The following is a 13424-nucleotide window of genomic DNA, read 5'->3' as shown; positions in this document are numbered from 1 at the left end:
AAGTCTGACTTAATTGTTTTTTTCAGTGACCCTAATCCTCTTCCGTAGTTTAAACCCTCCACAAATATTAACAGTGGAAACGTGAAATTTGACGGTGAGAAGGGGGCGTGTCTCTGTTTACGTCCGACAGCCAGCATCCTCTGCCAGCTGACCATCAGAAATAAAAACACGACAATTTATATTTAGTCATCTAACACCATTATTCAACCGGATAGCATCTCAAACAGACAGCTAACGGCTCTTCGGTGGAGGAAGAATGGAGAACTTAGTGAAGCTAAATCCGGGTTAGCATCGTTAGTGGTTAGCATGGTGCGGTATGGTTCCCCGTAAGAAGCCAAAATTACAGATAAAATATATCCAAAACAGGAAGCCGTTCTCCACACCGTCAGGCGTTCGGGTAACGGTGAGTGTGTCGCTTACCTATGCGCGGTTAATGAGGACAGAGACTCACTGCCGTCCATCGGCTAACCTTAGCATCACTCTAAACTTTGGAAACTGGAGTTCGGCGCTTCCCACTGACGTCACGGTCTCCTTCTTTTCAACGGCCAGTAGGAGCACGAGTTGAGAAACGGTGTGAAGGGTTTGACCAATCCTGACTCCCGGATGAGTGTGTGTGCGACACTCTGGGTTCATCCTGATTTCATCTGATGGAGTCAAAAAATCCTGATATTTATCACTATATTATGAATTATTTCCTTCACCATATTTTTGTTTCGACTAGTTTGCTTCAATAATGGCATTTTATGATCACTGGATGTTTAATTACCTTAAAATGCATTATTAATAAAGCAATTATACCAGTAATTGGGGTTGCTTTAAACCAGATGGTTGGAGTGGGGATTTTTTATTTATTTATTTTTTAAACAGAGAAAAGAAATACTTTTTGAGCCAGATGGGGTTAGACTGGAACCAGAGAGAGACTGAGCGAGGAAGAAAAATGAATAATCCAAAGCAGAGTGGAAAAGAAGGCCCCTGCTGGTCTGGCAAGAACCGTGGAACATTCTCCTGATATGAGCCCTGCAGAAGCTTGAGAACTGATGGGAACACACGGCGGCAGGTGATTTGTGCACTCCGTGCCAAACACAATGCGGACACCGGGCGGCTGATGGTGAGGCAGATTTCATCCCCATGGAGCCCAGCGTTTCAGCAGGAACAGGTCAGTCACTGAGTCACTGCGCTCTGCTGGATCCATAGGACCAAAGCCTGGCATCAAGTCTAACCCTTAACTTTCAGAATGTTTTATTTTCATGCTGTGTCACAGCAAAGCTGCTTAATACAGGGTGTTACTGCCAAAAGTTTGTCAACTTTTCCTTTCGAGCATCATAACTTTAATATTTTTAACTGCAGAACTTTTACCGTGTAACAAGGATATTTGAGACGGAAATATCTTGGCTGGGCTAGAAATCCAGCCTCAACATTTTACTGCAGCAGTAAAACTTTTCAAATTATGATACTGCAAATGTCATGCAAAATCTTTCTCACAAAATCGCAATTGATTTCCAGGTTTATTGTGAAGCAGAGTTTGTGTCTTTATGCATCAGATAAGAATCCTGCTGTATGTCAGTTTTGATGCAGTCGATCTATAACTGCATGGCAGATGAAAGAGTCAGGATCAGTTGCTGCAGGATAAGAATCTGCATTAAAAACTGTGTGTACAATCCAAACTAATTGCTTTGCATGTTATTGTTTTAAATTATCTCATGTACATTTTTGCAGAAACGACTCTGCTTTCCTATTATATTTGGAGCTGTAGCTGTATATGAATCAGATCTGTTTGTTTTGCATGGTGCTCTGGGATTATAACTGATGTAAATTGGCAGTATATAAATAAAACAGCATTGAATCCTTTTAATTCTGCTTTTAGCTGCAGGGGACACTGCTGTTTAAAACTCTGAAGCTACATTTAGTGGTTTGCAAAGCTTCACTGCTCCCCAGGATGCATTTAATCTTCTCGATTACAGTTTAAGAGTTAATTTATATCAGTACGTGAGCGTCTGAGTCGTTAAATCAGTGTTCTGTAAAGTCCTAAACATAAAGATTGTTAGAGATTATTACAGTTGTGGAGCTCAGTTACATGTTTAGACAGGAAATCTTACAGAGGATTCCACCGCGGAAAAAAAAACTTAGAGTTGGATATGCATTTTGCAGTGGGGGAACAGCATTGCAGTGGACGCCCATGTGCTGAACATTTATATTTGTTACCATGGCGAACCTTCGAGATGGATCTTTGACACTGAAATTAAAGTACACAGAACTGACCAAGTGATTCTGGACGTGTTGACGGAGCAGATTAGCTTGAATGGTGATTGGGTGGAGAGATTCTGATAATTTCTAAAAGGAATATAATCCACCCTTCCTTTACTCCCCCCTCCTTCTCTCTCTCTTTTTCTCTCTCTTCCTCTCTCTCTCTCTTTGAGTCCCAGCCCCTGAAGGTGTCATAACTGTGCTCTCTCTCTCTCTCACTCACTCACTCCCGATCACCGCCTTTCAGATCTTTAAAAGCTGGCGCTTTGCTGTGTCTCTCTCAATCTCCATTTGTGTCCTCTGGCACTGCAGGGGGACTCAGCCGGCAAAGCGCCAAGGAAATCTACTGTTTTAGGAGCAGGAAACGGACGCAGGAAAGCAGGGGGGGAAAAAAAAGACAAGAGTGATATACATCCAGAAATAGCATCGGCCACATTTAACTGACAGGGAGTGACAGTGTGCAGAACCTGAGACCTGAACAGAAGATGCCTCTCCTTTCTAACTTAACGGCCGTTGTGTTGCTGCTGATTGCCCACTGCGGATCCTGGGCCGGGGGAAGCCGCTGGGGGCCCTTCAAGGTCTGTCCCTCCTGCAAGGACCCCCTGGGGGCGGGCCGGCCCCCGAGAGACCACAACGTCGCCGGCAGCACGACAGTTTTGGCCCAGGGGGAGCCGTGTGGCGTGTACACCCTGAGCTGTGCCAAGGGGCTCCGCTGCGTGCCCCCACCCAGGGAGCACAGCCCTCTGCAGGCTCTGTTGCAGGGACGAGGCGTTTGCGCCAAGCACATCAGAACTAGTCCCACCGAGAGGCCCCACCCCACAGGTAAGACACAAGTGCATGAAATCACATACAGACTCAGCTTGACATTTAGTGTTATATTACGATGGATACTGCATGCGTTTCTGCAGACTCGCTCTTTTATTGCATGCATGTGATGCTGTGTCACCAGTTAGTGTCTAGCCAACGCATCTCTGGAATCACCATAGATAGAAACTCATTCATGATTCTGCTGCTTTGCAGAAACTATTACACTCTTGGTTCAGTTTCAGCATCAGTTTGCCTGTAAAGATGTAAATGCTTGCACTTATTTAAATGATTTCAGTTTTTTTTTTTAGCTGTAACACATCCAGATGTATTATCCATTGCCATGCCAGGGTTCATCACAATGATTTGTCCTACAAGTCAGCCTCTCCGTAGGGAATTCAGATGGAATGTGAAACTGTCACAGTGTCACCTACATCCTGATCATGCTGCTATTTATTGCATTGATCACCATCTGCTGTTCAAACTGAGATACTGCGATTAACCGGCATGAAAAAAGAGAGCGTACTGATGGTAATCAGTGCTCAGTCACAGCTGGAGGTCTCCAGCAGACTTGTTTAGCGCAAAGATGCAGCAGTCCGTCGCAAATTGTAAAATAAATTGATAAATGGAGAGCGCTGCTGTTTTAATGTCACATTCTCATCATGGCGTTTCCTTTCCTCCCAGGTCCACATCCCTCACACTTTGGCGACCTTGAAAAAGTAAGTTTAAGCCCTTCTGTTATATCTCTGCAAAGTAAAAAAAAGAAAAATGAAGGATGCAGTGCAATTCATTTCCTCACGGATCCGCTGCTGTTCAGGGTGTTGCAGCGACATGTACACACGCTGCTCACACGCCATGCATTATGGTGCATGATGTGTGTGCTGCTATGCGGCAGAACTAATTGAGCATGATGTGAATCGGGAAAGTTTGGACTCGACTGCTGCAGCCACAGATTTATTTCAAACAGAAGATAAGTCTGTATGTTCAGAAGTGGTGTGTGTGCTGCTGAAAGAGATGACACAGTCACATTTCACACCAGAAAAATGCACAGTCATTTCTGTGACCTGAAAAGCTGAAGCATTGTATAACAAAACGTTATATAATGTGACACAATATCTGACATCTGATACACATAAATGATCCTGCTTGTCACAATGCAAAACGGCTGCTAATCTAACACCGACGAAGGATTTCTGAGGGGAACCAGCAGCTTTTAAATGCCACCCAGGTTCTGTCTTTGCCTCCCTGGGGCTTTTAAAGTCGCCCTCTGCATTGCTCTTTTTCCAGGCACCCTGTCGCAAGCTGCTCAACAGCGTCCTGAGGGGACTGGAGCTGACGGTCTTCCAGTCTGACCGCGACATCTACATTCCCAACTGTGACACCCGAGGCTTCTACAGGAAAAAGCAGGTAGAGGTTTCTAGGTCTCTGTTCAGTGTTGCACAATTTGCATGAGTGGATGGGGGATTTTTTTGTTGTTGTTATTTTACTCCTTTTTACCCTAATTAAAATCCAGTAAAACCATTTATATGTGTGCAAACATGGTAGTTGCAGCATCATGCTGTGGGGGGACGCTAGAAATCCTAAACAAATTAAAATAATGGAAATAACTACATTCATGTTTTGGAAATGGCCCAGTCAAAGTCCAGACCTAAATCCAAGTTAGGTAATGCTTTAAAAATGAGTATCAACACAGAGGTTCCAAACTTTTCCATGTAATTTCCCTCAAAACTGCATTAGCTTCTAACTGGATATCCCCTTTGCAAATCCACAGACAGTGCTACTGCAAAATATTTAAATTAACATCAATTTTCAGAATGCTTTGTTCCTCACTTTTATTCACTATCTGTTTAATGCTGCCTCATATCTTCTAATTTTAGTCGGCCGTGAGTTATTGGGGGGTTTTCCAGAGGTGTCCTCCACAGCAGGACTGCTGAACGGTTCCTTCTGCCTGTTTCTTTGCTTCTTTGTTTCTTTGTTGCTAAAAATGTGCTATATATATATAAAATTACCTTACCTTACCTTTCTTGTCAGAAACTTTTCCATTTCATGCTGTTATGCTAGCTGGAAGAGCAAAGCAGCTTAATTTTGAGCCAGTCGGAAGGATACGCAATGAAAATAACATTTCAATGTTATTTTAATTTACATTTTATAATTATGATTAAAAAACTGGTTAGACCTTATGGTTTCAAAAATTATAGGTGACCCTTCAACTTTCTGAGCTTATCTAGCGCCCTCTTGTGGCCCAACCTTGAAAAACAAAAATCATCCAATGGAAGGAAGGATGGGAGAAACACTGCAGCATTGATTATACAAAGTGTTGACTCGGACAGGCTTTACACAACTGCATGCCACACTTTTAAGATTTTCCATTGCTTTTTTGTCAGACTGTCAGGTAAATCATCATTAAGTTTCATTTAAAAAGTCTTAAATTGTCCTATATTCATTGAGTAAAAAAGGCTTTAAATACGTTATTCATAGCTCAAGTGCTTAAAAAAAGTCATCCGGCTGTTTTTGTTTTAGTTTATGTTTTTTTAAGTATGGAAAACAAGCCGTTTCAAAAAAACCTTCTGATTGTTGAGTCATACTGCGCCGTTACCTAGCAACCCCAGCCGAGTTCTGCCCATTACCTAGCAACCGTATCTGAGCTCCAGCATGCTTAGTCAGCTGGTTTCTTAACCACTGTATGGTCTGGAAAATGGCTGTTGGAAACATCTTGGAAACCACCAGCTACATTTCTGTTGATTGTGCAGAAGGCTCTACTAAAGCTTTTCAAAGACAGACGGTTGTAGTATTGCGCTTCTGTCTTCAGCTATTTTCACATGAGAGTGTAATATGTTTTGTATAACTTATAACTGATAGACCTGTTAAAGGAAGCCACCATTAAATGTATTTTCTAATGGCCTTAATAATTGTCTTAAAACGTCTTACACTTGATTTGGTGAAACCTTCAGAAACCCTGTAAATTCCAAAGAAAATACATGAAAAAGTACATTTTTGTGTCCATTTCTTTCTCTCTCCTCGTAGTGCCGCTCCTCCAAGGGCATGCAGCGTGGCCACTGCTGGTGCGTAGACGAACTCGGCGCGCCCGTGCCTTCCCGTGCCAGAGAGGACGGCACTTTACCATGCGATGGGGAGTGAGGGACGCGTCTGCCCGACTGCTCTGAGCCTGGAGAAGGAGAAGAAGGAGGAGGTGATGGTGGTTGATGGGTGGAGGAGCTGGAGCACCGGGAGGAGAGGGCGGGTGGCTTTAGCATGTGCTAGACACTGCCTGGACAGGAGGTAACAGGGATAAACCACTCCCTATGGGGAAAATACACATTCATGCCCTCTCTTTCGCTCTGTCTCTTGTCTCTTGCAGCAAGATACTCTCTTTTACGGTCAAGCATCAGCATCAGCAACATTCTGCCTGAATGTCAAACAGCTGCAGCAGCGTCCTCTGCCTCGTCTCGGTGACATGCTGCATGCTTGTGTTAATGCTCCGTGAACTGCCTCAGTGATGATTTAAAAACAAAACAAAAACAGTCTCCGTATTCCCTGACTCTTGTCCCGGCTATTCTCTTCTTTTTCTTCCTTTTTCACTTTTTAGGGATAGCTGACACTGCCTGTGTTTGTTCTGATCTCAGTGGGCTGAAATACTGTTACGCAGGTGATGTGACACAAAAACATCTGGAAAAAAAATTTTAAATTAAAAATGTGTCTCCCTCAACGTCCTCTCTCTCCCGCTCTCCAAAGATACACTGATATCGCCATAAATGACAGAAAAATACTTCTTTTTTTATTATTAACTTATTTTTGAGTATGTATTGCCATCAATTACTGCTTGAATCCTATAGTATCAAATATATATAGATATATAAATACATGTCAAGTCGGAAAAAATATCTATAAGAGTGCATCGGTTCATTCTGACTGCCTATCAGTTGTTTCTTTGTACATATGTTTCATTTTTGTGGTGAAGTGGCAGACAAGAAGCTTACAGCTGTTACTCTTTTAAAAAAAGTTGTAAGGCATATTTTTCTACACGTCAGTATAATATTTTATATATATAAATAAATATATATATATAAATTGTTGATTTATTTAATGAAGCTACAATACAATGCCATGTATTTTTATATTGTCAGCAGTTTCTTATTTAAATACAGAGATTATTTTATTTCATGTTGGGGTGAAGACGCCGTTTTGGACCACAATGCATTCATTAGAGCTCCATTCAACTGCTGTACATGACATGTAAAGGTTATAACTCATGTTTATCTCTTAATTTTGTACTTTTATTTATGTTTTTTAAGAGGTTAAGAATGAGAATGATCATTCTTTGTTTTATTTCGGCAAGTCAAAACATAATTTTTTATTTCAGTACAAGAAAAAATCTGAAAAAAAAAGAAAGATTTATTAGTGTTATGGTATGTCTCTGTTGCATCCTTGCAAAAGTCCCCCAAAATCTGTGTGCTACTAAATGAAATTAATTCTGTTTCTGACCAATCTTGTTGTGCCAGTGTGTGTGCTGTGGTGATAGGTCTCTGCACAGCGGACCTGTAAAACGTTTGCAAATACAAAAATAAAACATGACAGTAAAAATGGAGAAGAATAAACATATATTAATAGAACGTAAGGTGTCAAGTGTTTTCTTTCTTTTCACCAAAGCTGAGCCAAATAAAACAGCATCACTACTGTAGCTTAACAGAAACTACAGTAGAAATAGAGTTGCAGCAATATCGTAAAAAATGTTTGTTCAAAGTTTCTTCACATCAATATGGGGTACTGATAAGGTCGTAAACAACAATTCTGAAGTGAGTAAATAATGCCACGCTGTTTAATTTTATTTAATTACATGCATAATACAACTACTATCACATGCAGTAATGTTAATATCAAATAAATTCAGAAACAGTTTATTGGACCCTCATAATATCACCAAGAAAAATCCTTTCACTGAACTGGAAATCAGGAACTTCACTATGTTTTTAGTCTGTGCCCTGAGTTATTTATAGCTTGTAAAACTAAATGTCAAAGTTATGACGTAGAAAGTCAAAATTATGATGTTGAAAGTTGAAATCATGTAGAAAGAATTATTACTTTGGAAGTCAAGCATATGTATTTTAAAATTGAAACTATAACTTTAAATCTCAAAATTATAACTTTGAAAATCATCTATGATGTTGAAAATTGTAATTATGACTAAAATTCAGAATTATAACTGAATGTCAAAATTATAAAGTTCAAAGTTGAAATTATGATCAAAAACCGAAATTTTGACTTTGAAAGTCTAAATTATGATTTTGAAAGTCAGTGTGATTTTGAAAGTCAAACATATGACTTTGAAAACTGAAATCATAACTTTAAATCTCAAAATTATAACTTTATAAGTCAAAGTTATGACTTTAAGATTTAAAATTGTGTTTAAAGTTGAAATTATGACTTTGAAAGTGGAAATTATGATGTTGAAACATGGAATTAAATCTTAAAACCATGATAAGATCTCAAAATTCTGGTTTTGTGTGGTCATGACTTCAAGTGGCAGTAATGGACTTCCATAAATTTCCGTGAAATAACCAAAAAAAACAAACACACAAAATAACATGTAAGTCCCCGCCCACATTTGGGTCACCTGACTCCAAAAGTTCGATTTTGATTGGTTCCTGACAACTGTCAATCATGTACTCACCACTTGGTCAACTGAAAATAACGCGGTTGAGCTCGAGGTGGCAGTGGTGGACTGAACTGTCAGTGAGGTTAAGAAAACACTTCTGTTGTGGTTATGGAAGACTGAGTACTGATTCATGTCGATAGTTTAAACGTTAAACTGAACCCTGGAAGAAGCAGTGTCGGTTAGAGCGGTCAGAGCTTAGGCGCTTGAACTTTGGTTGTCAAAGTCAGCGGCGCGTGAAGGAGCCGTTAAACCATCATCAGGAAGAAGAAGAAGCGTCACCGCCCGCTCGGAGCTCGCTCTCTCTCGGCAGGGGACGACAGAACACGGTGCGCGGCCATGGCTGCCCTCGGCAACTCGGGGACTGTTACGTCCAGTCCGATGGTGGTCCTGGCGCCCAAGACGAAGACGAAGAAGAAGCACTTTGTTCAGCAGAAGGTGAAAGTGTTTCGAGCCAGCGAGCCCGTAGTGAGCGTGTTCATCTGGGGCGTGAATCACTCGGTGAGTCGGTGGAAGCTAACGTTTCACTACATGCTAATCACCTCAGTTGGAATGTGCTAACTCGGTGTAGCTTCGGTGTTAGCATCAGAGACAACCTCACTCTTTTGTAACGTTTTGGAGAGATGACAGCAGAATCTGTGACATGACAGATTGGAAACTTGGTCATCTTTAAAAGAATTAATAACCAACATGTCTTTATGGCACAAAGGGGGTGATCTGTGGGTTGTTATTTTAGTTTACACAGGCGCTTATGGGACTTAGAATGTGTTTATTTTGAACTTAGCATTAAGTTGAGTTTAAATACCATAAATTCCTTCTTTTATTTGTGTTAAAATATGTATTTTAGGAGTAGGCTTAATAATTTCACATTTATCATCAGATTTCTCGCTTGGCAGTTTGAAAAATATGTCAACATGTTAACTATTTATTTACAATTTATATTATTACAAAACTATGAATTGTAAATGTATATAACTAACTTGTCTGTGACGCAATAAATAGTCCAACTCCTAAAAAATATTTAATTTCACAGCTTTTTAAGGGTCACTTCTCCTACGGAGCCCTCCAGGGGACATGGGGATTTTTTTTTCTTTTGCGTCCTCTCGCAAAACTTTTGCGCTCCCTCGCAATAATCTACTGATCAGTTCATGCGGCATAATTGAATAGTGTAAGCCTTTTTTACGATGGTCGCCGTACTTTCTGCTTTAATACAAGCTTATAAGGTTTTTCCATGGACTATTGAGTTATTATCGCGGGGTAATAAGTCATCTGATTGTGTCTCTGTTGTGTTCATAGTCTGAATGGTTTAAAGAGCTGCTTTCAGTGTCGTTCCATCTTAGCCTTAACAGACATAAACATCCAGTAAATGAATCGATTTTCAATCAGTTTTTTGCACCAAAGAGTAAAAATGGCTTACAGTATTCAATTATGCCACATGAACTGATCAGTAGATTATTGGGAGCGAACGCAAAAGTATTGCGAGGTAACGCAAAAGAAAAAAAATCCCCATGTCCCCTGGAGGGCTCCATTCTGCTCCTGATCTCAACACTTCCTCTACTAAAACAAAGTTGTTTATTCATGGGGTTGATCATTGTGTTTTTTTTAACTTTATGGACAGAGCTTTTATGTTTTTAGACTTTGAAGCTCTACTGTAGGGCTGTACTGTGCTGGAAAAACCTGATACTGCAGTGTTATTGTTAATATCATATAAAATGTAACTAAAAACACATTTTTCCCACTTTTCTATTGTAACAATACTTGGTGAAAGGAATTCTTTTTAAGTTGCATGGAAAAACGATTGCTACTACCGAAGCACTTTTTTTGTTTTGTTTCTTTCTGGTAAAATGTATTGTTGCCAGTACGACAGCAACATTGCACTAGGTTGGAGCACAGCTCCAACGTCAAAGGTCGACCTGCATGTGTCAGATGTTTCCCTGGATCAGCAAACTTAAATTAAAACATGCTAAAACATTTTCCAGAAATGAAATGAACAATTTTGAGGAGGTAATGCCACCATTTGAATCAGCTGTGTAGGAACAGGGACACATGTAAAGCATGTAGGACACTGGCCCCTAAGGACTGGAGTTGGACACTCCTGCTCTTGTCTTATCCTCTTCAGCTCAATCATGCTAAACTCTGGGATAAATTCTCAGAGTTTAGCTAATTCTAACTGTTTTTATGGGATTTTTGGAGCCTAAGATGCTGCCATTTGCTGCAGTTCTCACTGATTATCCTCCTCACAAAGTGGTTGGGATATCAATAAGGATTCTTATTAAACTTATAGGACAATATATCCATAAAATAAGTACTTACGGGAGGCTGTATTTTTAGTAGCAGTGATGCTAAAGCTCACAGAGAGTGGTAGGGGGTTTATGATTATAGAAACAAAAGAAAACTGAAATTGGCATCAAAATTGCTTTTGTAATAACATGTTTGGATAATTTTGTGCAGCTCTAGTCCTTGTCTAGCTTAGTCACTACAAGGTTAAATTGAAGGGATTGTTCACCATTTATTTTCATTAAACTTGGATTTTGTTTTAGAAAATGTAATACAAGATGCAGAAGGATATTTTTTACACATTTTCACAGGGTTGCCGGTAAATATTACTATTACTGTAGCATATGTTTGTGATTTTTTTTTTCAATGTAATTTCATAAATATCTCTAACATTTTAACACTTGAGGAGAGAAATGACAACTTTTGAAAAATGCGAATTTATAAAAACATTAAAAATGTAAGTAAAAAACAAAAGTGGCAGATGTTAAAGTCTAATTATGGGTTTAGGAAATGTTCATGTTGCACCCAGGTGTTACCATTTAGTCCTGACCTACTTCCATTTGTGATCATCCAGTTCTCTTGGGAGTAAAACATTTTAATCAGATTTAAACAAAGCAGGTTTTTAAAAAGATGCTCATATCTGAATTATTTAGTTTATCACAGAAATTTATCTTCCACCTGTTTTCTGCTGTGGTTCCAGTATAAAAATGTTAACTTGAATAGCTTGTTCAAGCTATTTAACAATATTGCAATATTTAACAGCAGTGTGCTTGTGGCAACCTTTTAATTATTGGGAATTAACCTAAAAGACAAAATGGTTTTAAAAAAACTGTAGTTTAATATTTCAGGGAGAAATGGAAACACATGATTTGTTTATAAAAGGAAATGTTATTAAGGAAACTTTTTAAATGAATATCTACTATAGAAAATTTGTGAACAAGCATTTTATTTCCATTTTAAAACAGAAAAACATTTACAAAAATAAGATTGATTCATTTTCTTCAGTTGGATGTTTGTTGAAAATGGTGTAAATAAAAAAATCACTTAGTTACCATCATAATAATAAGAAATAATACTGCTGATACTTGTAATTTTTTTGTGGAAATTCAGTACTGGATTTTAAAAAAGAAGCTGCTAAAATCTGCATTAAAATGTCTATCTATACTTCAGATGATTTGTTGGTTCTGCACCTTTTTAGCCAAATATCAAGAGCCACTGTGAAAGGTCCAAAGAACCGGAGAGCAAGCCTGAGCTAGAAAATATTAGAATAACCTAATTTTCCAACTCCGGTCCTTAAGGGTCGGTTTCCAGCAGGGTTTACATTTGTCCTCGTTCCAACACAGCGTTTTAAATGGCTAAATTACCTCTTCAATATATATTTGACTAGTAAAACGCTGTCATTCAACATCCCACCCCAAACCTTTAATTTGTATACATGTCTGTTCTTTGTGTAGATCAATGATCTCAGCCAGGTTCCTGTTCCCGTCATGCTCCTGCCTGATGACTTCAAAGCCAACACTAAGGTCAAAGTCAACAACCACCTCTTCAACAAGTGAGACACTCACTCTTAAACTTTTTGTAAGGACCATCAGGTCGGATTAAGGTTATAATATTTCCACCTCCTCTCCTTTCATCAGAGAAAACCTTCCCGGACATTTTAAGTTCAAAGAATACTGTCCTCAGGTCTTCCGAAATCTAAGGGAACGTTTTGGTATCGAGGATCTGGACTATCAGGTGAGAATGTTTTCATTTTTTAAATTATTTCCCATACGATACATGAAATGTCCTCGTTTTCTGACTTTGTGCCGTTTGTCTTTTTCTCCTCAGGTGTCTTTAACCCGCAGCCCCCCGGTGAGAAGTGCAGACGATCAGGGAGAGAGTCTCCTCCTCAACTCCTACGACCGAACTCTTGTCATCAAGCAGATCTCCAGCGAAGACGTTGCAGACATGCACAACATTCTGTCAGAGTATCACCAGGTAACTGAAGCACTTAAATACCTCCTATCTTCTGTCAGGTGCATTTTAATTTTTAATTTTATTTTTTATTTCGCTCACTCAATAATAAATATCAATAGTTAATGCAACAACTAAAAGAAACCATGAATGGAAAGGAGCAGAAGGAAGTATATACTTGCAATATACAAAGAATATTAAGTTTTCAGCTCAGAAAACTATTCCAGATAAATACAAATGAACAAAAAAAAATATTAAAATGCAGAAAGAGGTTTAAATTGTTCCATAAACTGACACCTCTAATTGAAATTAAAATGCATATTTTCATTATTGCTGTTCTGAATAAATTTTTTTATTTCATTTTCTTCTAAGGTATATATTAATTTCTTATTCCGGTTTCCTCCCACAGTCCAAAAACATGACTGTTAGGTTAATTGGCCTTTCCAAATTGCCCCTAGGTGTGTGTGTGTGTGTGTGTGTGTGTGTGTGTGTGTGT

At 39.2% G+C, this 13424-nt stretch overlaps 3 protein-coding genes across 4 annotated transcripts in view; 2 read left to right on the top strand and 1 right to left on the bottom strand.

The window, feature by feature from the left end:
* Positions 1–508, bottom strand: part of spryd3 (SPRY domain containing 3) — a 52795-nt gene extending 52287 nt beyond the window's left edge. Inside the window, exon 1 of the mRNA XM_008414629.2 lies at positions 421–508. The gene's annotated coding sequence lies outside the window, so the exon portion shown is untranslated. The remainder of the gene's footprint in view (positions 1–420) is intronic.
* Positions 509–1067: 559 nt separating this feature from the next.
* igfbp6b (insulin-like growth factor binding protein 6b) lies at positions 1068–7658 on the top strand. Of its 2 annotated transcripts, XM_008414627.2 has the most exons (5): positions 1068–1156; positions 2557–3066; positions 3733–3767; positions 4336–4455; positions 6073–7658. In XM_008414627.2, exons 2-5 carry the CDS (start codon positions 2730–2732, stop codon positions 6184–6186), a joined length of 606 nt encoding a protein of 201 aa, XP_008412849.1. In that variant the 5' UTR covers positions 1068–1156; positions 2557–2729; the 3' UTR covers positions 6187–7658. The 2 variants fall into 2 exon arrangements, with proteins under 2 accessions (XP_008412849.1, XP_008412848.1); XM_008414626.2 differs by lacking the exon at positions 1068–1156 and having other exon boundaries at positions 1178–3066.
* Positions 7659–8718: 1060 nt separating this feature from the next.
* pip4k2ca (phosphatidylinositol-5-phosphate 4-kinase, type II, gamma a) overlaps positions 8719–13424 on the top strand; it is a 13955-nt gene continuing 9249 nt past the window's right edge. The window contains exons 1-4 of the mRNA XM_008414630.2: positions 8719–9199; positions 12430–12527; positions 12613–12709; positions 12803–12952. Of these exons, the coding sequence (XP_008412852.1) occupies positions 9038–9199; positions 12430–12527; positions 12613–12709; positions 12803–12952 (507 nt within the window). The 5' untranslated portion in view covers positions 8719–9037. The remainder of the gene's footprint in view (positions 9200–12429; positions 12528–12612; positions 12710–12802; positions 12953–13424) is intronic.

Source organism: Poecilia reticulata, linkage group LG7 (assembly GCF_000633615.1).
Source record: "Poecilia reticulata strain Guanapo linkage group LG7, Guppy_female_1.0+MT, whole genome shotgun sequence".
Lineage (NCBI taxonomy): Eukaryota > Metazoa > Chordata > Actinopteri > Cyprinodontiformes > Poeciliidae > Poecilia > Poecilia reticulata.
The sequence above is the reverse complement of the archived record's forward strand: the minus strand, read 5'-3'. Positions and strand labels throughout refer to the sequence as shown.

Bases quoted from the DNA above. Each gene is read 5' to 3' on its own strand.
- igfbp6b (XM_008414627.2), top strand. From the start codon at position 2,730: ATGCCTCTCCTTTCTAACTTAACGGCCGTTGTGTTGCTGCTGATTGCC. The intron at 3,067-3,732 runs GTAAGACACAAG...CTTTCCTCCCAG, and splicing joins CGAGAGGCCCCACCCCACAG to GTCCACATCCCTCACACTTT. The intron at 3,768-4,335 runs GTAAGTTTAAGC...CTCTTTTTCCAG, and splicing joins ACTTTGGCGACCTTGAAAAA to GCACCCTGTCGCAAGCTGCT.